The 22,395-nt window shown below is 42.1% G+C and overlaps 1 protein-coding gene across 5 annotated transcripts in view; it reads left to right on the plus strand.

Annotated features, from left to right (window-relative positions):
- The window catches only part of COL22A1 (collagen type XXII alpha 1 chain), a 224,597-nt gene extending 205,181 nt beyond the window's left edge, over window positions 1–19,416 (plus strand). For 3 of the 5 annotated variants that reach the window (XM_068155479.1, XM_068155477.1, XM_068155478.1), the window contains exons 52-65: window positions 71–124; window positions 1,220–1,273; window positions 2,096–2,140; window positions 3,063–3,116; window positions 4,169–4,222; window positions 6,092–6,145; window positions 8,676–8,747; window positions 10,458–10,493; window positions 10,835–10,879; window positions 11,182–11,361; window positions 14,468–14,534; window positions 15,877–16,059; window positions 16,611–16,688; window positions 17,576–19,416. In XM_068155479.1, the coding sequence (XP_068011580.1) occupies window positions 71–124; window positions 1,220–1,273; window positions 2,096–2,140; window positions 3,063–3,116; window positions 4,169–4,222; window positions 6,092–6,145; window positions 8,676–8,747; window positions 10,458–10,493; window positions 10,835–10,879; window positions 11,182–11,361; window positions 14,468–14,534; window positions 15,877–16,059; window positions 16,611–16,688; window positions 17,576–17,763 (1,164 nt within the window). In that variant the 3' untranslated portion in view covers window positions 17,764–19,416. Of the gene's footprint in view, window positions 1–70; window positions 125–1,219; window positions 1,274–2,095; window positions 2,141–3,062; window positions 3,117–4,168; window positions 4,223–5,271; window positions 5,341–6,091; window positions 6,146–8,675; window positions 8,748–10,457; window positions 10,494–10,834; window positions 10,880–11,181; window positions 11,362–12,403; window positions 12,508–14,467; window positions 14,535–15,876; window positions 16,060–16,610; window positions 16,689–17,575 lie in introns of those variants that run through there. The other 2 variants (XM_068155480.1, XM_068155481.1) reach the window with 2 other exon arrangements.
- The last annotated feature ends 2,979 nt before the right edge of the window (window positions 19,417–22,395 follow it).

The following is a 22,395-nucleotide window of genomic DNA, read 5'->3' on the forward strand; positions in this document are numbered from 1 at the left end:
ACTGAGGAAAACCACACCAATCTCCTATATTGACTCCTCCCTTTCACCCTGTTTTGCATTTCACTTACAGGGCATCGCTGGGAATGATGGCAAAGACGGCAAACCGGGATCTCTTGGGGAACCGGTAATGTGATTTAACACTGTTTCACTCAGACAGTTAGAGCCTGAATCCCCTTATTGGTTTTGGAGCTTCCTATCTATGGACTCCTTAAGGGAAGCAGAGAGCCTGTTTGCACATATTTTTTTTTTTACCAGCAGGACTATATTGTCATGAGCAATATACAAGAGTCACACACTAGCAATCTCAATGTGAAGCTGGGTTCTTTAACTTTTACAGCTACCATAAATACACTAAAACGTAGTGACTTCACTTTTACAGCTACTGTAAATATTGCAGCAGAAAGAAAGTTGTGTTGAAACATTAAACCTAGTGATCCATTTTTTAGGTAGAAGATTATGGAGCATTAAAAGTTTAAAGCAGGTGTCTTTAAAGAAGCCTTTTCTAGATTGCTCTGTGGCAATTCTATTTTCCAGGATTAAAGGTTTTGTAATTAATTTTCTCTACCTATTCTACACTTGCATTTGCTGAGGGAAAAAAGCTGAGCCATGAAGTTGTCAGTCAAAATGAAATGTTAACAAATTATGAAATGGAAGTTGTTCCATGCAACTGTGTCTGTTATATGAAGAATGTGCTTCCAATGTCTGGCGCTGTCAGCATCTTTCTTTGATTTGTCAAATGAGACTTAGTGGTTACTCAGTGATTATGGGGAGAGCCACGTTCCCAGTCATAAGGATAACTGCTATATGAAGCAGCACTTGTCACGCCAGCTGCAGATAATTGTGTGCTTGCATCAAAACACCTGGTTTCTATGTTCAGATGTTGATTTTGTATGTGTTGGCTAGATACCAGTGCAGTTCTGTGCATTATCACTTCCATGTTCAAACATTGTAAAGGGAAACCAGCCCAAAGATGTAAGCGGCCTTTGAAAGTCAAAGGCTGGGTTCATGAGAGTGCAGCCAGGAGCATGTATCAGAATGTCTATCTATATTGTCCTCCTTGCACACTTAGACTTCAGCTCAGACTCCAACTTAGTGGAGAAACTCTGGGCAAACACAGTTCTCAGTGTTGTTACAGCTAAGGGAGAAGAATGAAAAGTTTTCAGCAGCAGAGAGATGGACCCAAGATTCTCACTAATATTGACATAATTGTTTCCCATAGGGAAAGCCTGGAGAACCAGGGCTTCCAGGACAGGAGGGTGCCAGAGGCTTACCGGTAAGTGCTGCTCTGTAGGGTTCAATTCAGTGTGACCGTTTGAGGTGGTGCTTTTAACAAAGGGACACCATGGCCGAATGTTTTATAAACAAGACAGGTCTAAACTAATTTCATTGGTGGAGGAGCAGAATACTGTAAATATTGTAAATACTGTAAATTCTGTATATATTTCCCTGCATCTCCTAAACTGCTTTGTAAATATAGCACACAATCCCTTTGCTAATCTGGCTGCGTTTTTTTTTCCCTTTCAATTTTCTTCCCTTTACTTACAGGGTGGGGGAAGAAGGTTTTGCTGCCTTCGCCTTCAACCCTCGACATTTTGCCACCCTTCTGTTCTGTAGATGGGAATTCTCTGTTGGGCAGATGAGATTCTTTAGCGATTCAAATGTGTAACTACAGAGCTGACCTGGCTGAGAGTAGTCATAGGCATTTCCAAATCCTTCACACTTAGGGATGAGTAGTCCCTTACTGAGAAGATAAAGCGCATAACCTCACAACACCCCTTTTACTAGAAAACATAGGCATGGCGGTAGCCCTTATGTTTTCTAACGTGTCCTCTGAAAGAAGAGAAACAACATAATTTAGGGTTAATCTATTGTCAGGTCACACCAGCAATACACACACTGCAGTCGACCTTACAGTTTAAGGAGCCATGAAAATCTCTTCCTCTGACATGGCCCTTCCTAATAGCTCCATGCTGATCAGTCCCCAGAAATCATAGGCAGAATTAGGGTAGTTATTAAGTAAACATTCAAGCTAGAGTTTTTTAGTGTTTCATGCATCAGGATAATGGATAATTATTGATTTTGTTCTCTTTTGTAGGGTTTCAAGGGACAGAGAGGAGATACAGGTCCACCAGGTCCCCGGGTAAGTAACCTGTGCCTCATGCATGATCCTTTGGAGAAAGAATGTGTGAATTGAAGTTGACCTTTCTGAGGCAATAGGTAAAAGTGGTGACAGGTTTGTGTTTTAACATGTCTGTGTTCAACTACAATTTCATGGCCCACACCCATGGCATAAAATTGCAGAATCTGCCTTTGTTCCCTATGCTGAAGTTCTGATTCTAGGTAAGGTGAGGCATCTGGTGGAGCTGTGTCCTCAGATGCCCCCTTTGAGGCAGACCTTTGTGAGGAAATTTGAACAATGCCTCCATACAACATTCCTCTGGTACAAATGCTGGCATACAAGGTGAGGAATCCTACTGCACTTGGACAAGTATCAGATCTCCTCCAAAAACTCATGAAGAAGTGCAAAATATGTTCAAGAATAAAATTTAGAGAAATTAGAATAGAAAAGGCTAGAAGCCTTTTGTCTTAGTTTCCTGTGGATAATAAACCCCAAAATCCTTCATAAAAAGTTGGTCTTCTCTCTGTTCTGATAAATACACTACAAAAAGCATCTTGATGTAGCAAGTACAAAAATGAATGTCCTTCTGCCTAATTCAGGCTTTTTACAAGCAAATCAAATGTTCTGCTTGCAGGAGCTTAGCTTAAAAATCCAGTGCTGAAGTTCCTTATTTCTCCCTCATCACAGTAGTTTCTGTATCCTAAATAGGTTGATGGTTTTCAGTGGCTGCATTAGTAGTAGTAAATATTCTGCTTGTGTATCAATTACAGAAGATGCTTCTGAGTTAATTTTATAAGCTGCATAGCATGTATGATGAAGGCAGCTCTTGCTGGCTTTACTGAGCTCTGTCCAATATTGTAGAAAACCCGTACCACTTACAGTGGTGTTACTGAACTGTCTTTGACCTTGTGCTGCTATCTCTTTCCATTTTGCTGAATTGCAGGGAGAGCCAGGTGCGACAGGTCCTGCTGGTCGTGAGGGCCCACAAGGGAAGGATGTAAGTGTACCATTTTGAGTAGAGCCAATCTACTTCTCCCTGATGGAGATTAAAATGAAGATTTTAATTCAGAGAAACCCTGTCCTGAAACAGCTGAAGAAACTACAATAAATGGTGAATTACTGCAGCAGTGCACAGGGAATGATTTGTGCAAAGATCATTAGGGTAACAGAGAATTGAAGGGCTTTTGTCACTGTTTAGGTGGTGACACTTAAATGTCAGTTGTATCTACGGAAAAGCAGAGAAAGCTGCATTGTTTGAATCCCAGGCTGTGCTGTGTAGCCACAGGTCTGTTTTCTGCCACCCTTCTTCAAGCAGCGCTTCATTCTGCAGGTTCCACTGTGACAGGTTCTGTCATGCTTCTTCTGCAAAAGCTTTTCCTTGCTGTATTCATAGCTCCACTGAAATCTACGAAAGACCTGTGGAATAACACACTGCTTCTCAGAGGAAAGAGATATGGTACCAAGAGATCCTCTGTCATGATTAGTATCAAATTCAGGCACATAACAAAGACCTGGGAGAGTGCAGGTGATGTGAGATCCTGCAGCAGCTGCTAAGCAATACACCAAGAGGCTGATGTGCTATTGTCATCGGACCTGAGGAGTGGTTTCTCATTTGCACACCCCCACCTCCACCCCCCTGCCCTGATATCACTGGATATGTTGTGCTGTAAATGGTACCCTACAAAGTAAAATGTAAGATAGACCTGGCAGAGCCACTCGAAAGAAATAGAGAGACCTAAGTCTCCCTCAAAAGAGAACAAAGTACTCTGTTCTTGAGAGATACTGGAGAGTCTCTGTCCTTGAGAAATCCAGCTCTAAACTAACCTGATAATAATAGTTTCTGTCTGTAATCAAGCTGCATTTAGCAAAAGATGCTTAAAATTCAAAAGGGTGGTCTTCTGCATACATAACTGAATGGGGATAATGACACTTTAATGTGGCTTCACTCTAATTCATGAACAGCATTTACTAGGAATGTTTTTAAATGCCTGTATGCTTGCCTCTATGTCAGATCTTTGCCTCACACCAGAATACCTTTCTTTGTTTCAGGGTGATACTGGTCCCATGGGACCACAGGGCCCTCGAGGACTCAGAGGGCCACCGGTGAGTTTTTTGTCCTGACAAGCCATTTCTGGAGATACAATGTGTGTAGTGAGAATGGCCTGCAGTCCAGAACTCTGGTTTGGAAGAAGAGTCTTAAGCAAGATTCAGGTGGTGTTTGCCTACTTTGAGAAAGACAAATCCCAATGATCTTGCTAGAAACTGACAAAGACTTGCAGTAGTGCAATGGAGTGATGGTTGCAGGCTTGGTGGAAAGAACAGCTGCTAAAGTGGGTTCTGCCAGGGTGACAGTGTCAGAAGTGCTCATATTCCAATCCTGCCTCTGGCATCTCATTCACTTCTCATATAGCCTTGGTTTTCAAAGGGAGACACTAACTGCAGGTGCCCAGTTTGAGACAAGTGGGGTCCAGTTGTGATACTATTAATTTTTGCCATGTTCTCTGTGTTTATTAAATTTTTTTGAAAGCACATAATTTTAGGAAAAGGTTTGTTTAATTGTACACCTGTAGTGTTTTATTACAACTTCAATAGAGAAATGGCAATTTAGTTGACACTTAGGGAAGTCTCACTTGGGATATCTGGGAAATTACTTTTATTAATTCCATATTTTTTTCAGTTCTCTCTGAAAAATCAAGCCGTTCCAAATTTGAATGCAGGTGTCTTTTGCTGAACCTAGGTACTCCTTTAATTTGTTGTGATGAGTGATTTCTTTTCCTCCTTGGAAGACCTGCTAGTGAAACAGATTCTACAACGTGTTCCATAATTGGCAAAACGCTGATTCAGCCAGCAGGGCCAGGAGCTGGAACGACAGGTCTCTCTGAGCTGGGAGGATAGGGGTTTAAATTAGGCTGGAGGAACATATGGAAAGTTCCTGTATCTACCTTGTAATTTGTCTCATTTTCTCCTGTACTGCTGGCATCACTCACCAATGTTTCATGTCCCTGCCCAACACCAGCAAAGAATAAAAACACTTGAGGAGAGAGAAATTACCAGGACTCCAGGATATGTTGTTTGGAGAAGATATTCTTGGGTGTTTATATGTTGGAGGGCAAAGTTTCATTTTCTCTTGTTCTGCTTTGTTTCTTCCCTAGTAAGGAGTGTGAGGCATGATTTTGAGTACTGCTGGTCTTTATGGTCAACTCCAATGCAGGGAAAAACATCTCTGCACAGCGAGTTGGGAGAGAGAGATAAGCAAGGTGTGGGATTTCATCTCACCAAACTTTAATCTGTGTAGATGGTCAACCCAGCTACTTTGATAAGGCATGGTGAGAAACAGGTCCTTTTAAAGGATGATATGGCTCATTCTGAGTCACCTAGTGTCAAGCAGGCATCGGGGCTTTAGAGTAGGTGTTTCTGTGCATTCCACAAAAGAAGGGAAGCCTGAGTTGAAATAGATGCCTGGGCTCTAGATCCTGATTCCTCCCTGAGAAGAGTATGGTAGTCAGGAATTTTAAGGACATACCTCAGTCACTGGTGAGAGGAAATTTTCTAACACGGGAAGGTGTGGGGGGATCTGGAAATTTCTGCCAGCACTTTACATTGATCAATGAGTTGCCAAAAAGAACCCCAGTAACTTGGAGCTGCCACAGTAAATGGCTCCACACATATGGAAAAAATATTGCATGTGAGAGGGATGAGGGTGAAGAAAATGAGGAAGAGAATGAGCATTACTTAGGTTCTCTTCAAGCCAGGGGACTTGGGTCTGCATCTCTCACATTTTATCTTAAGATATGGTTAGCCATGCAACCAGGGATGCAGAAATTGTGAGGTCATCTGAAAATAAGAGATTTTTACTCTGTAGTCTGCCAAGAGAGGGAGTTGGACAATGCTAAAGAAATCACTGCTGGCACAGCAGTAGGTGGATATTTTTAATGTATGTATTACTCCACTAATGTTTTCCTTTTGACACAGGGCAAGAATGGATTGCCTGGATCTGCAGGGGAACCTGGCCCAGCAGGTAGCCCAGTAAGTACCATGAAGGGAAACTCATGCAGCAAACATTTCAAGGAGAGGTGGCTGGCAAAGTAGAGATGGAGTGGATTCTGCGCAGCTGCTTATAGTCTCTGAAGTGGCCATGTAGGAAGATCAGTGATCTGAAAATCACTGGCTGGTCACAACACTGGAGCAGGTTTGGCTATGTTCCTGGAATTGAGCTGCTAGTTGGTTCATCAGTTTTCCAAGCAAACGTTAAGTGTTCACAGAAAAAAGAAATTATTTATTACCTGGTATGGGAAAAAAGATTGGCATGCCTCACCTTCACCAGTAGACTTAATTTTGCCAAGCAGAGACTGTGCAGCCAGCAGAGACTTGTCACAAGACAGGAGAGGGCCTGGGGGACTTGGCAAACTGCCACTGAGAAACAGCAGCAGCAGAAAAATCCTCCCCAGGCACTTGGGGAATGAGCAGACAGTGGGCACTAAACCAAGATCAGGAAGCAGAATGAAAGCCCCCTGGGGCCATCCTGTGTGGAAGAACAGTATGGTAATGAAGAGCCATAAGGAAGGCAGTGAGTTGTGGTGGGTTGGTTTTTTTGTTGTTGTTGGTTTGGTTTGGTTTTTTTCCCCCCTCTGTTGTGCTACTGAAATTTGTTCAGGATTTAACAAATCCATGCAAATGTACCTTTGTATCCAGAAGCATCTATTGCAACACAGGGCTCTCCCCTCTGTTTTTCCACCCAGGCATTGCAGCTTGTTGGGCTGCCAGATGTGGATGGAAACAAAGGAATAGCACTAGAATCTCACAAACTGCATCAGGACTGCCCCCTTTTGTGGTCCATGCAATGACATAAAGGAACCTTAGCCTTGCTGCACACTTGTACCTGAAATACATGTTGCTTTGCTGCAGGAATGTCTCATCCTAAGTGGTCTTAGTGAATCAGGCAACACCTTTCTGCGCAGGAGGGTGATAACTCACAGATTACAGGGCTGGTGCAGTCTCACAATCTTTCTGCAGCTAAGAATTAGTGCCACTGCTTTTGACTCCTTGAAACAACTTCTTACCTTCCTGGGATTACTATCACTGCTTCTTACCCCATGAAACCCTGTTGTTGCCTTTTCAAACTTGATTTCCTCTTTTCATCACCTTGACCCCTGTTCCCAGTTCCTGTACTGCTTTTTTGCCTTTCTGCATCTTCATCAGGACATTGTGGTTTTGGGATGTGCTGTGAGTGCTAAACAGGCATTGTTTTTTAGGTCATCATCCTGTTACCACATTACCTAGACAGTGAGCTCATGACCCAGGTACTCACCAGGTAGCTTCCTGCACAAACACAGAACTACAACAATATCTGCTCTAGTGGATGTACAGACCAAAAATAACATAAGAGATTAAAAAATGGTGAAGTCAAATGGATAAGTGAAAGGAAATAGTGAGGTAATATTAACAGAAAAGACAGTCATGTAATCAGTATCCTCATCACATCCTGTGATCTGCGATCCTTCTCTATCATTAAAATGAATCTTCTCCCTTTTCATAAAGGTTATTATGGGAAGCATTTCCTTGAGCTGTAGACAAATCCATTTTATTTCCAGGCTTGCCTGGAGATGCACACATTTCCTTCACAATGTGCTGTGACAAGCCAATATATTTCTATTTTGGAGAAAAAAAGAAATGAGAAAGATTATCATAATAATCAGGGTTTTCCACCTTCATCACTGCTGTCTTACAATCACAAGCTAAGACCTGTTGGGAGCTTTCTCCTTTAGCATCTGCTGTTTGACAATGCCCATCCCAAGTCACAGTGCTCATGCTGAAGCCTGCACACAGCAATGCAGCCCACCCTCTGAAATATCCAGGGCTGATGCATACTCGAAGGCAATGTGCTTTGTGGCTGTCAGGTTCATTGGTGGTCACTTTACACAAGATAAGCTTTACTCTAAAATGACAAAGGGATATGTTCTGAATTAGAAGGTAGGGGACAAAGTTGTGAAAGAAAAGGTTAAAGTAAGAGTAAAAAAAAAATCAGAACTGTACATGAAATGGCTCTGCATCGTGAACTGCCATTTAAGCTGCCCTGATCTGTAAGAAAAAGGGATGGTTTGACACAATATCATAAAAGATAAGTAAAAGGCAGACACTTTTTAAATTGAACCTGGAAGTGAAGGCAAAAGAGCAATTCAGTAGCTGTCTGGTGATCATACTCTCATATTTGAGCAGTATGCCCACCTGCTCTGTTTCCCTGTCACTGCCCATCGCAGCATTTCTACTCTGCAACACCTGTGCAACACCAGAATAGCCACTGAACATTCCTTCTGTCACTTCCATAATTGTCCCTTCCTTTTCATCTTTGCACAGGGACCCCTCATAGCTTATTAATAATGCAAGCATGATGTTTGCAATCTGCTTTTCTAAATGACTTTGTTCTTCCTTTCCTTGTCAGTTTTTGGAATCCTGCTGCTGCAGAAATTGACCAGTTCCAATGTATCTATAAATGCATGCTCTGGAAAAGATATTTTGGAGAAAGGGCTGCTAGTGTCTATCTCATTTCTGTCCTAAGGGTCCTAAAGGAAATAAAGGAGAAAATGGCAGCCCAGGACTCCCTGGCTTCACAGGACCCCGAGGACCACCTGTAAGTATGTCTGGGGACGGATTAGACCCACTAATTACCTGCATTTAAATGTCAGACTGGTGAAGATGGATTTGAAGATGGTCATCTTTAATTAAAAGTGGTCATCTTTAATTATGTAAAAGAATATAAACAGGAGATTGGACAGATCCAGAAGCTATGTATTTTTACTTCCCAAGGAAAGTAAAAATACCAGTTTTCATAATATCATTTACTGAGCTGGTACTTGTCAGTCAGCTCTGATAATATCTGCATTAATTGGACTGGTTCAATTGCCTTTTTAATATGGTTATGGGATATGTATGTTCTCAGATGATATTTCTATGTGAACCCCAGGAGGGCTCAAGAGTGAAATTTGAAGTGCTGAGAATAATACAGGTGTTTCTGATTTATGCTGTTCTGAGGAAAATTCCTTTGTTACCAGCAACAGAGGTAGGTTCGTTGCAATTAAAGCATCCATCGATCTCCCAAAGGGCTCTAAAATGATGCCTATACACACGAAAATATCACAGCCTTGAAATCCCAAATCTTCAAGGCAAGTAAAATATGTTACATTCCACAGGAAGGATGGAAAAGGTGAATGTTAGGTAAATATTTTTGTTTCTAGCTCTGTTGTGACTTGAGATTTAAAAGGTTTTCATGTGAATGTAGCTGAGCTGAATCTTCCACAGGATCATTCTTTCTTTCTTCTTTTATATTTTATTTTTCAATGATTGCAAAGGAAGCTTCATGGTGAAAAGAGGAGAAAGAAATATTTCTCTGGAAAGTTAATTTAAATTAACAGTCATAGACACTATTTAAAGCTGAAGTGGCCCTAAAGAATACTTCAGCAAATCGGATGCTGCCTAATTTGGAGCTGATGTGCTCACGCAGCTGTGATTATTTATATTGCAGTCACATTAGTTGCATTGTATTACATAAATTAGCACTGTTGACGATGCTATTTGTGTTTCCAAGTTATGATGAAAATATCACCTGCATGCACACATTACAGATATGATCATGTGGGCTGTTAATAGACTGATTATAAAGGTGAATCCTTCCATTCACGATGTGGGAAAGTAGACAGAATTTCAGCAATAACTATTTTAACATTTATTTTGCTTTATCACTGCCCTTCAGGACTGTGGTGACATTTTTTCAGTGTACTAAATTTTATTGCCAAATTTTTGCATTATACATGTAGCATACAAACAACAACAAAGTCCTAACAGGATGCTTTTTCATATTGTAGTTGTTTAATATAGTTCTGACGTATAGGTAAGCTTTCAGGCTCAAGCTTGGTTTATCACTATCTCTGTAGTCATTATTTCAGCTGGTACTTCTACTTACATCTTTAGACCACTGTGAGTTTGACAATGACACTGCTAAAGCTAAACTGGCCTGAGTAAAGTGTATAAAGCTTTGTGAAATGTCTATAAGAAAAAACAAAAAAATGTATTGAAAGCAGGAACACACTTTCAATGAAACATCTGCCCTGCTCTCTGCTGGTTTCTTAGAAATCATTTATACCATGTGCAGCCTCACTAAATAGTGGGATGTGTCTTTCCAGGAATGACCTATAACAGTGGGATAAGGATAAATCATCCAGTCCCACCATTGTGTATCTAAATCTTCAGCTCTAAACAGAAAGCATGACCTGTACTTATTAAGTAGGGTCTCTCTTCTAACTACTTGCAGCACAGTTCTAAAGTCATTCTCTGTATCTCTCAGGGAGAACCAGGAGAGAAAGGTCCTCCCGGAAAAGAGGTAAGTTAAATTCCCAGTTGTTCCAAAGTAGGGCTGGTATCTTGGGAAAAAACACAACATCAAGGATGCAACAAATTGACTAAATGAGTGGGGATTTTTGTTTTGTTTTGGTTTGTTTGTTTGTGGTTGTTGTCTTTATTTTGTTGGTGTTTGTTTGGATTTTTTGGAGGGGAGGCGTGTTTGAGTTGTTTATATTTGAGACCAAACAGGGAGATGTCATGAGTCTGTGGGACTGACAGGGAAATACATTTCCCTCAGGACATAAGAATCATTGCAAGGTCTTGTCCTTTTTTATTTACTTTTATTATGGATGGCTCTTTAAAACCCTTATTTTGTTACAGGGTGCACCAGGAAAACCAGGTGAAATTGGGTCCAAAGGAGAGAGGGTATGTTGGAGAATATTATTAGTTATTTCATTACTGAAATATAGGATGCTATTTAGAGTTAGGGGCTGGAGGAAGAGGTCATTGGAGAGTGAAGTGTGGCATGTAGGGGTCTGCCATGATTCCCACCTTCCCAGCCCTCTCTTTAATCATTCTCCATCAGTAATAATTTGTGGATCTTTTGTAGTACACCAGATGTTGTATTCAGTGACTTTGCCAGCTCAGCTGTTCTTGTTATGCTGTGCTTGGAAATCAGAAGTCTGCCGCTTATTTTGTGGTGGTGATATATATTTTTTTTCTTTTAGGGAGAGCCTGGCATCAAAGGTGAAAAAGGCCCTCAAGGAGAAAAGGGCCCTCCAGGTCATCCTGGGATACCTGGTCATAAAGGACATCCAGGACTGATGGGTCCCCATGGACCTCCAGGAGACACTGGGCAAGTTGGACCTCCTGGTCCTCCAGGACAGCCAGGATTTCCAGGACCAAGGGTAAGATTGCCAGAGAAGGACTTTGTACAGTAGTTTTACTGCCACAATGTGTGATCAGAAAAGTACATATGATTACAGTAAGTTGATAGAAAGCAGAGCAAGTCTGTGTTATAATGGGGAGGCAGTGCTTTTATCTCTTCACACATAAAAAGGAGAGCTGTAGCACATCTCAGGGAAGTGTTCTGAGGGTGTTTGAGCTTCAGGAGAGATGAGCAATCCAGACCCATAGCCAGGGCAGTCAGTCCCTGATACCTTATAGCCCTAAAAGATTACATCATGTGACTATTGCTATGGGTCTGGAGGCTGAAAAAAGCTTCTTTCTAAGAGGGTGTTAGTGAGTAGCATTTCACACAGAGATCTTGTGCCTTCCTCTGCTGCTGGTTGTTATGAGAGACAAAATGCTGAGCAGTGGAAAGGTCACTGCTCTATTCCTGGTAATCCTAGAGTCATCATCAGAATTCATGAAATCCTATTTTTGTTTAATATTCTCTCTCTCTTTATTTTTTTTTTTATAACTGGAAACAGTCTTGCTTCTGAGACTGCCTGAGGGTAAGGAGGTACATAGAACAACGAGAAAAGCTACCACCACTAGTGAAGCTGCTATGCTCATCCTGGGTGAATTCAAGATTGCTTTAGAGAGGAATAAGCAGTGAAATAACCCCTGATGTAAAAACTGGATAAATTTTAGATAGAACACCTCTTTGTGTGCCTTAACAACATAGAGATCTGAAGAAATCCAGTGATGATTCCGGAGAATTAATGCAACTAATAGAGTTACAACTTCAAAAGATAACTTGTAAGCCTTCAATGTGTGTTCCACAATCATGTTCAATTACTGTGATATTCACTAAGAGCCATCACAAATGGTTAGTACTTAATGAGAAAATTGTTTCTGTCACCACATCTTTTTCTTATGAAAAATTTGTGTTGGGAAGAAGGCAGCAAACAGACTAACTGAGTACTTATCAATGTTAAAATTGAAATGTCTCTTAGCTATTTAATGAGAGCTACAGTTTTTAATGAAGAGTAATTTGTGATGCAGAATACCTCATGAGGTTTTTATCAACATGAACGACACAGACTGCATCCTTCTATGTCAAAAAATACAGGTGAGAGGGGAAAGCAACACTTTCATGCAGGTATCTCATACACAGAAGAATGCAGTTCACAAGAAATATTTTCAAAACAGGCAGAAATTAAAATTTTAACCAAAAAAATCAGAAGTATTTTTCAAGTGAAAGAAATCACTCTGTGATTTACAAAGGAAAACATTTGATCTTGCTTATTCAGAGTGGTTTATTTTTTTTAAGTATGGCTACATGGTTGACTTGGTAGAGTTAGGTAATGGTTGCACTCAATGAACATAAAGGCCTTTTCCAACAGAAGTGATTCTATGACCTAATGATTCTCTATTTTTATTTTGAGTTTATCCAAAGAGTCTGGTTACCCTAAAACTAGAGGGTTTGTTTTCTTGGAAAACCACACAACCTACCTCTGCCTTCACCTACAAGAAATGTCTTCATAATTCTCCAGTTGCAGCCTCAGAATGGCTGTTTACAAGCTTTGAGTTTGATAGCTGTTACAATTGTTCAAGAGCAAGCTGCACATAAGAACTGAGAGTCGGGATGAAAGATACTTTCCCTTGGAGGCTGGCTTAGGGTGACCGAGGGCAGGCAGAGCTATATCCCCTGTCTTCCTTCATCAGTGTGAAATCAGGCAGAACCCTCTAAGCCTTTGGAAGAATGGGTATCTTACCTGTAAACTGGCTTTGGTCCCTGGAGATAAGGACTGTTGTCAGATGGCATCAGTATGACTGTTTACAGCAAGTCTGGATCCCCACCTTACCTACCCTGGAGGCATGCATGCTTCTGTACCTAAGAAAACTTGCAGTGCTGAAAAAGGTGGTAGGCTTTACACTGTGGTTTAGTAGGGCAGAGAATGTCTCCAGGTTCAATTTCTATGACTTCTCCTATGAGAGCCTAGGAGGGACATTTTCTCTGTGAAGGAGACAGGAACGGTGTCCCAGCTATGCCCACTGACCAAGCTCTCTGCTTAGACTGCTGACCCCATGGCTTGCTAGCAGGTTGGGAATTGTAGATGTTTTGAGTCCGTTTACATTCAGAGGGACCTCGACAGGCTGGCCAGATGGGCTGAGTCCAACGGCATGAGATTTAACACATCCAAGTGCTGGGTTCTGCACATTGGCCACAACAACCCCATGCAGAGCTACAGGCTGGGGTCAGAGTGGCTGGAGAGCAGCCAGGTAGAGAGGGACCTGGGGGTACTGGTCGATGGTAGGCTGAACATGAGCATGCAGTGTGCCCAGGTGGCCAGGAGGGCCAATGGCATCCTGGCCTGCATCAAGAACAGTGTGGCCAGCAGGAGCAGGGAGGTCATTCTGCCCCTGTACACTGCACTGGTTAGGCTGCACCTTGAGTCCTGTGTCCAGTTCTGGGCCCCTCAGTTTAGGAAGGATGTTGACTTGCTGGAACGAGTCCAGAGAAGAGCAACGAAGTTGGTGAGGGGTTTGGAACACAAGCCCTATGAGGAGAGACTGAGGGAGCTGGGGTTGCTTAGCCTGAAGAGGAGGCTCAGGGGTGACCTTACTGCTCTCTACAACTACCTGAAGGAAGGTTGTAGTCAGGTGGACGTTGGTCTATTCTCCCAGGCAGCCAGTACCAGAACAAGAGGACACAGTCTCAGGCTGCACCAGGGGAGCTTCAGGTTGGATGTTAGGAAGAAGTTCTGTACGGAGAGAGTGATTGCCCATTGGAATGGGCTGCCCGGTGAGGTGGTGGAGTCGCTGTCATTGGAGGTGTTCAGGAGGAGACTTGATGGGGTGCTTGGTGCCAGGGGTTAGTTGTTTAGGTGGGTTGGATTGGTTGATGGGTTGGACACAATGATCTTGAAAGTCTCTTCCAATCTGGTTTATTCTATGTAATTCTATGTAATTCTATGTAATTGTTCTCTCAGGTAGTCCCTACAGCCCTGAGTATGCTGTGGGTGATGAAATGAAACCCACTAAACCCTTTGTGAAGGGTTTAATTTGCACATCTCCTGGCTGTGATTATTATGTCTTGCTATTGGTGTGATTATTACTCTCTAGGGGGAACCCCCATCTCTAGAGACTTTGAGAAGGCTCATCCAAGAGGAGTTAGCCAAGCAGCTAGATGGTAAGTAAGCAGCTCTGGGAAGCCAGAAGTTGTATCTGAGAGTATGAAAGAGACTTTCTACACCTGTGGCAGTACCCAAACCTATCCTGCTTATGGGCAGATATGTTGCAACTAGTTTGCCTGGAAAGAGGAGTGTGTAAAATGAAATGTGCTTAGCAGGCTTTACAATTACCCAAATTTGATGTTCCAAACAATAGCACAGTGTTTTTCTCCCTTCTTCAACCCAAGGCCATTGCCTCTACTAAGCACCTCATAGCTTTTTGCTACCAAAACAACTTTGCTGCAGACTCATTCCTGGGCTGAGATTGCGGGACAAGAGAAGGTAAAAATTCAACCTGATTAATTTGGGGCCCTGGAAGGGAAAGTAATCAGAATAGGATGTAAACTTACTTTTGAGGTATTCCTGATTTCTGGCTGTGACATATAGTATTCCTCAGTATGAGAAAAGGGATGCAAGTGATGCAAGCTACTGTGTCTCTCCAAAGTTCATAAATTGCAGACTACTACTGACCTCTTCACAGTAAAAGGTAGAGCTATAGTGCTTCTCATACAGCTCTTGGAGCAGCTGACACGTAGCTGCAGGCATTTTCCTCTATGCTAAAGATTGTGGCTTGAGTGATTTATTTGAAGGATTTTATTTACATGCTCTGAGACTTCAAATTCCATGCCAATCTAAAAGTATTCAAGACTTTGAATCAAGGAAGAGAAGATAGAAAACCCTTCTTCCTCTGTTCTGTAGGATGTTTTTGTAATGCTGAGTATGCCTTGAGAGCTCTCCAGGCTGTTCAGGGTCTTAGTATGGAAGTGGCAAGCAATGTGCTTGCTTGGAAATGGGAGAATATGCTGACGCAGGGAGCTGCCTTAGTTACAGTTTCTGACTTCACAGCCAGAGATGGGTACATTAGCTTTAACTCCACATGTGTAACAGCTCAGAACAAGGAAAGTAAACTTCCTACAGAGCAGTCACGTAGCATCCACTCTGTGTAGCAGAAGCAGTAGAAATAGGTTTTTCTTTTCAGAGCAGTAATGACAGAAACCTGCCAGCTGCACAGCTAAAGGAAGGAGTATTTCAGATCCTTGGTAGACAAGGAGCAGAGAATGAAAACTGTTTAGGATTAAGAATGACATCTAGGAGAAGTTTAAAGATACTGAGAAATGAGGTTTAAATAATTTACAAAGGGTCAAGGAGGCACCATTATGAGAAAGGATTGTGTGAGGACAACAAATATGTACTCTGAAAAATTGACAATACATAAACGTTACTGGGCCACTCTGAGTTCTAGCTCTCCATCTCCTGGACCACTGACCTTCTAGCCTAACAAACCATTCCCTCTCTTCACAGCAAAGTTAGCCTATCTCCTAGCTCAAATACAGCCTGCACATGTAAAAGCATCCCATGGAAGACCAGGGCCTCCTGGACCCCCTGGGAAAGAAGGACTCCCGGGAAGAATTGGCCCTCCAGGGGAGCCTGGACAGCCTGGACAAACTGGGTCTGAAGGGCCACCTGGACCAATTGGTCCCAAAGGTAATTGAAACTTGATGGGTTTGGACAGACTGGTAAAGGGATATATCTACCACACATTTTCATTCACCTCTACAGTTAGTAGCACGTAAATGGTCCTCAAAATGCATACATTAGAAGCATACACTGTCTGTTGACCCAGAGGTGGTGAATGTGACCAGCAAATCACAGAATGTTAGGGGTTGGAAAGAGCCTCCAGACTTTGAGTCCAACCCCTCTGCCAAATGAGAATTGGCTAGAGCAAGATGTACAGAAATGCATTCAGGCAGGTTTTGGAAGTCTCCAGAGAAGGAAACTCCGCACCTCTCTGGGCACCCTGTTCCAGTGCTCCATCACCCTCACAGTAAATGGCTGCTGTGTTCTAGGTCTGGCCAGAACTGGAGTGGGGTGAGTCTTCATTCCCACTTAATGTTGCATCTCAGAGGACTGACCACAATTAAGACCTATTTTTACCAAATACATTTGCTTCATCATAGAAGAAAGACCTGTGGAAGTCTTCTTTAGTTCTATAGATCATGCTCATCAGTTCATTACTTTTCTTTCCCTTTCTACAGGAGAAAGAGGAGCAAAGGGTGAGAAAGGAGACACTGGCATTGGCCAACGAGGTGAAAAGGGGCCTCCAGGAATTCCAGGTGTGTGTATTCAGAATACCACATGAAACACATCACTCTGTAGTGACACAGGTCTCTGCCATACTAGATAGGTGTGCAGGAGAACATAAACATGGCATATAAAATTCCTGTAGAAAGTGTCCCAAAGGAAAGAAATATATCACTGGCATTTATTTCTGAGCACCTTTGTTTTCTCAGCCTGATTGACAGGTATAATGATCCATCTCAGTAACAGCTAGGTTAACTGACCTTTGGGACAAGTCCAAAGGTCAGCTTTAATTACTAAATACACTGTGAAGTATCCTGACTGTCCTGGCCAGAATCTTGTTATGACCCAAATGGACCCAGAAATCCAAGCAGCTTCAGATGTTATGAAAGGTCTTATCCAACATCTGTGCCACAGGCATGCAGCTTGTGTTTCACCTTTTCTGACAAAGAAGCAGCAAATACATTTTGTTTCCAATTTGAAATGAGGAGCCATTGATCAGTTTTGCCTTCTCTCTGCTTTGTTGGGGAAGGAAACTATGGAAAGCCTTCATTACTCCACTGTCTGCATGTGGCATGCTGGCCCTGCATTGCCTTAAAGTAACAATGGACACACTACACTCTGTACAAATGAGTTACCTCCCAAAGCTGTCTCTTGCCTCAAGCTTCCCTGCCCTCAGCTCTTCTCTGTGAGGACTACGTATCATTGATTGGCTCCTGCAGATGCCCAACTTCACCATAGTGATAGAGGAAGAACAGAAATAGCATAGTTGTGCAACCTATGATTGCCATAGGGGATGGAAGTCAGAGGACACACACTTATCACATCCTTGTAGATACATGCTAGTTAGATGCAAATCTGTGGTTGGCAACAAAGCCATCTCCTGTGATGTTACACCAAAGGCGATTTGTTTTTATTTTAGGCCTCCCAGGAGAGCCTGGCTATGCCAAAGATGGGATGCCAGGACCACCAGGCCCTCAAGGTGAAGCTGGTGTGCCTGGTCTCACTGGCCCACAGGGACCTCCAGGAGTCAACGGGCAGTGTGACCCCACTCAGTGTGCTTACTATGCAAGCCTGGCTGCCAGACCTGCCAATGTCAAAGGGCCCTAACATGCAGGGAGCATCCCCAGACTTGTCTTTGAAACTTGAATTCATCACATCTGCCAAGAGCTCTCAGATGTCTTCAACTGTGTTTCTTTCATGGGAGGCCTTCTAAAGCCAACAGATGCTGCCGGTCGGTCAGATTGTTTTTATGAATTATTATTATTATTATCTTTGATGTGATATGTGAATTTGGTTTTGTTTTGTCTAACATCAGGGCATATTAAACTATTAAAACTACGTGGGCTTTTCCTCTTTGGGAGATTGTATAATATCAATGCATTTTGTACCTGTTTACACAAAACCATTTCCATGCCAAAATTTTTGTCTGCTTTCTGGTTAATTCTTTTCAAAGCTTTACTCCTCACCCTTGAAGCTGAAATTAAATCCTGCAGTCCAAAGCACTAAATGTGTGGCACAGGCTGGTCACAGGATTGTTGGTGCAATCTGCCATCCACGTGGAGGGGAAGAAAGTAAAGCCATGCCAAAGCTGGAAGAGAGGTCTCCAGTACACTCGACTCACAATGGACACACAGTTATGAACAGCCAGTGTATTTCCCAGAAAACCCTTATGATCCTTATTAAATCTAAAATTCTGCCCATGAGTGAATCTGTATCCATTGGGAACTACTTTTTATGGGACCAGTTGACATCACAATAAGACCTGAAGAGATTACAGAGATAATCTAAATCTCCGCACTGCTCCCTGTTCAAGAATTTCAGTACTTGGAGGGTTTGGTTCTACCAGATGGAATTTTATCTTCCTTCTGTCAGGGAGATGCCTATGCAAAAATCTTTGATCCTGTTCTCTGTAAGCACAGGGATGCCAAATTCCCTGTTCATTGTCAGTGTGCACACAGCTCTCTACAACTGCTTCATCCAAAAATCAGCCAGAGCAGTGAGAAGGTCTCCCGTTATTAAAAATCTCAGGAAAGTAAATGTGACCCAGCTTCACCATTTTGGATGATCCACTATGAGAGTATCTGGACAAGATAATGTGCTAGAGGGTAAGTGAGAAGTTTTACACTAATCTTGGAGGACATTGATCTCTGATACAAGAATCAGAGCAAAGAAGTGTTCAGAAACCTGGGAGAAACTGAGGGTGAAAGCAAAAAAGTCAGGCACTGGCCTTTTTCCTTTATCAGCTAATTGCCAAAATCAACCTGTGAATGCAAAATTAAAGAGGGGGTGGAGTCTGAGAAGACCTTTGCAATAGGTGCCAGCAAAGCACCTGCGTTTTCAAAACTCTTCTGCAGAAAACAGTTTTTACTGAGGTATTGGAGTAATCAGCCTGACACAGGCACCAAGTGCTGAATGTGTTAGGAAATCTCATCAGGTCTTCTGGAGTCAGAAAAGAGGCACCATGCCCTGCTGGCAAGTTCACCATATGGCATGCTGTTTCCAAGCTGGCTAAACCATGCAGAAGCCACATCTGTCTATAACCACTCCAGAAACAGCCCTTGAGGCTACAGGACATAGATAACCATTTGCCAGTCTTGGAGTCTGTTTCCCAACCAGCAGCAGATAAAATTTGCCTCTGCTTTACTGAAAAATGAAATCAAATAAGATGTTCACATGCCAAGGTTAAACAGTCTTTATTGTGTAACTGTCAGTAGTGCTATTTTTTTGCTATTTCCTATGCAAATAAACTCTTTGATTTGATTTTACTGTGTCTTTTGCTATGGAAAGACCAATCAAAGTGAAAAGATCATGAAGCAAAAAGCTTACTGCTTTTAAATAGCTCTCAGTGGTATATGTTACTGTCCTGCATTTTGGTCAGCCCACTATATTTCAGTATTAAGCAAAGATGTTGCTCACTTTGTATTCAACAGCATAATTTTTCCTAGTCCAGACTGAGATTTCATCCCTCCTGGAGTGAGGTAGAACAGGTTCCTACTTGGGAAATATCTCCCAACATGGCACTAGGCATTATTTTGGATAAATGTGATGGCGTTGGAGCCATTGCCAAGAGTCTGTGTTTGGAACACACCTTCAATGACTATTAAAAGATCTGCATGGATTAAGCACAGGCTACTGCTCTGCAACTTCTCCACCCTGAAAAGGTGATTCCCTTTGCACCAGCATATTCCCTGGCATGTGGTTGTCTGTTCAGTCTGTTCCTGGAGACCCCCCAGACTGTGCCCTGAGTTCAGTGGGTGCTTTTTGTAATTCTCATTTTCTCTCCAGATAGTTAAATGGCATTTACCAGGCATAATCTGTTGTTAGGGAGAGTAGTATGAGACATGTGCTGTGGACCCAAATCAAGGACTGTGTTTATAGCCACCCAGTTTCTATAGGTGCAGCCATCAAAGTGAGGCTTCTATAGCTGCCACATCTTACAGAAGCAAGCTCTGTGTGAACGTGCCTAAAATGATCACCTGCAATAACAGGTATAAGAAAGGAAGGTCTATTGGTGGGATTTCTGGCCACAAGTTCAGCTACCAAAAGCTGCAACAGTTTTTGCCTCAGTCTGTTTATGGATATTTGCAGTCTATGGAAAGGTGACCTGAGATTACGTTCCAAATTACATCTGCCATCTGGACAGACAGTAAACCTACAAGTATAGCCCTGGCTGTGGTCAGAAACTGCCCTCTGTGCCACAGCAGGAGGTAGTATGTGCTGGAAGGTCACAAGCAGATGTGTATTGTCTGTTCAGCACCCTGTGAGGTGTCCTCTAAGGCAGTTGGTGGCAGATAGGGCAGGGATAGTGCTTGTGATCGCTCCTCTACCTGCCCTTGAACAAGGGAGGGCTGTGGCTTTTGCGTCTCAGTGTTCTTGTCTCTGCAACAACGTGCTTGGTACATCACTGTAAAGTCTGTTCATTGAGTCTGAGGTTTAAACCTGGGAATATGCTGATAGTTTTGTTGGATTACTTTTGGCTGTTGTAAGAGAGGGCATGCTGTTAAAATTGCATTAGAGACAATGTATTATTTACATATTAAAAAGGTGCTAATGACATAGGGGTTTTATGGCATCACTGTGGGCTGGTATTGTTTTTAAATCAAGTGTGTGAATTATTGCAGTTACAGCAAACAAGCCATCATTCCATTAAAAGTTTTTGCCTATCAAATAAATTAAAAACCAAATCAAACCAAGAGAATCATTCAGGGAATTTTTTTTTTGTGTTAAATTGTTTAACAATTTATACTTGTTTTCAAAACAGTTTCGAATAAGCTGCTTCTCAGAAGATGTAGTAGGGAATGTATTATTTCTTTTTTTTGCCATTTGTGTGTGACTCTTCTCAGTACAACCTTTTGTTAGAATAGAATAGAATAGAACAGAACAGAACAGAATAGAATAGAATAGAATTAACCAGGTTGGAATAGAACTTTGAGATCATCGAGTCCAACTTGTCACCCAACACTATCTAACCACCTAAACCATGGCACCAAGCACCCCATCCAGTCTCTTCCTAAACACCTCCAGTGATGGTGACTCCACCACCTTCCCAGGCAGCCCATTCCAATGGCCAATCACCCTTTCTATGAAGAACTTCTTCCTAACATCCAGCCTGAACCTCCCCTGGTGCAGCTTGAGATTGTGTCCTTTTGTTCTAGTGCTGGTTGCCTGGGAGAAGAGACCAATCCTCATGTGGCTACAACCTCCCTTCAGGTAATTCTAGAGAGCAATCAGGTCTCCCCTGAGCCTCCCCTTCTCCAGGCTAAGCAACTCCAGCTCCCTCAGCCTCTCCTCATAGGGCTTGTACTCCAAACCCCTCACCAGCTTTGTTGCCCAACCATGCATGTTTTCTCATTGTCACTTCATTGTGTGCTGCAAAAATGCTAATATCAACAGTACTCCTTATTATTACAATTGTAAATGACTTAGCAGTCATTCTTACCTTGGCTGTTTTCTATAAGCAAAGCAGCATTCCTTGATGTTTCACCAGTTCAGCTTCTTTCCCTACTTTACACCATTGCATGCATACATTACAAAAGCCATGAAAATATTTGAGTATTTCGGGAAGAACTGAAGTTTAAAATTAAGTAAGTACGTGAAACAGCACAATATGAAACATTCAAGTACAAACAGATAAAGGGAAGCATTGCACAGTTAAAAAGGAAAAAAGAAAAAAGTTCCACCTTCATTGTTACTACTTCCTGAGCTATCCTTTTCCCACTTCTTGTTAATAGGGGATAATTAAATGGCTCAAGGTTGAGCTCTGTTCTACGTGCTTATTTGGAGGTATGTAATCAAAGCAGGACTGCACTGTTCAGGACTAAAGCAAATTTTTTCATCTATTTTTTTATTATTATTATTTATAGAGAGACAATAAAAGTGCTGCAGCAAAGCCCAAGCTCTGTGCTCAGGTTTGGCTCTTCATGATGAGCTGTCTGAAAGGCTCAGGTTTTGATTGGATGAGATAAGCAAGTTTAAGCAGCAGGCAGCACACACAGCAATTCAGTTTATTTCACAGGACAGATGTATTTGACAATGTGTTCTTAGAAACACATTTTTCCCCTTGGTAATGTGAGGGATGGCTTTTATCCAAGTGTTATTTTGAGTCTTATTTTTATGGTTAATTTCAAGGTTTGTAATTCCTGGCAAGAAACTTTCCCCTTACTGCTCTATTCATCTCTGATATACATGTATTTCCAAGGTATGTTACACATTCTTTCTCTTGAACATTTAATAGATTTT

This window comes from Melanerpes formicivorus, unplaced genomic scaffold, assembly GCF_026170545.1.
Source record: "Melanerpes formicivorus ecotype bairdi unplaced genomic scaffold, bMelFor1.0.p_v2 SCAF_32, whole genome shotgun sequence".
NCBI lineage: Eukaryota > Metazoa > Chordata > Aves > Piciformes > Picidae > Melanerpes > Melanerpes formicivorus.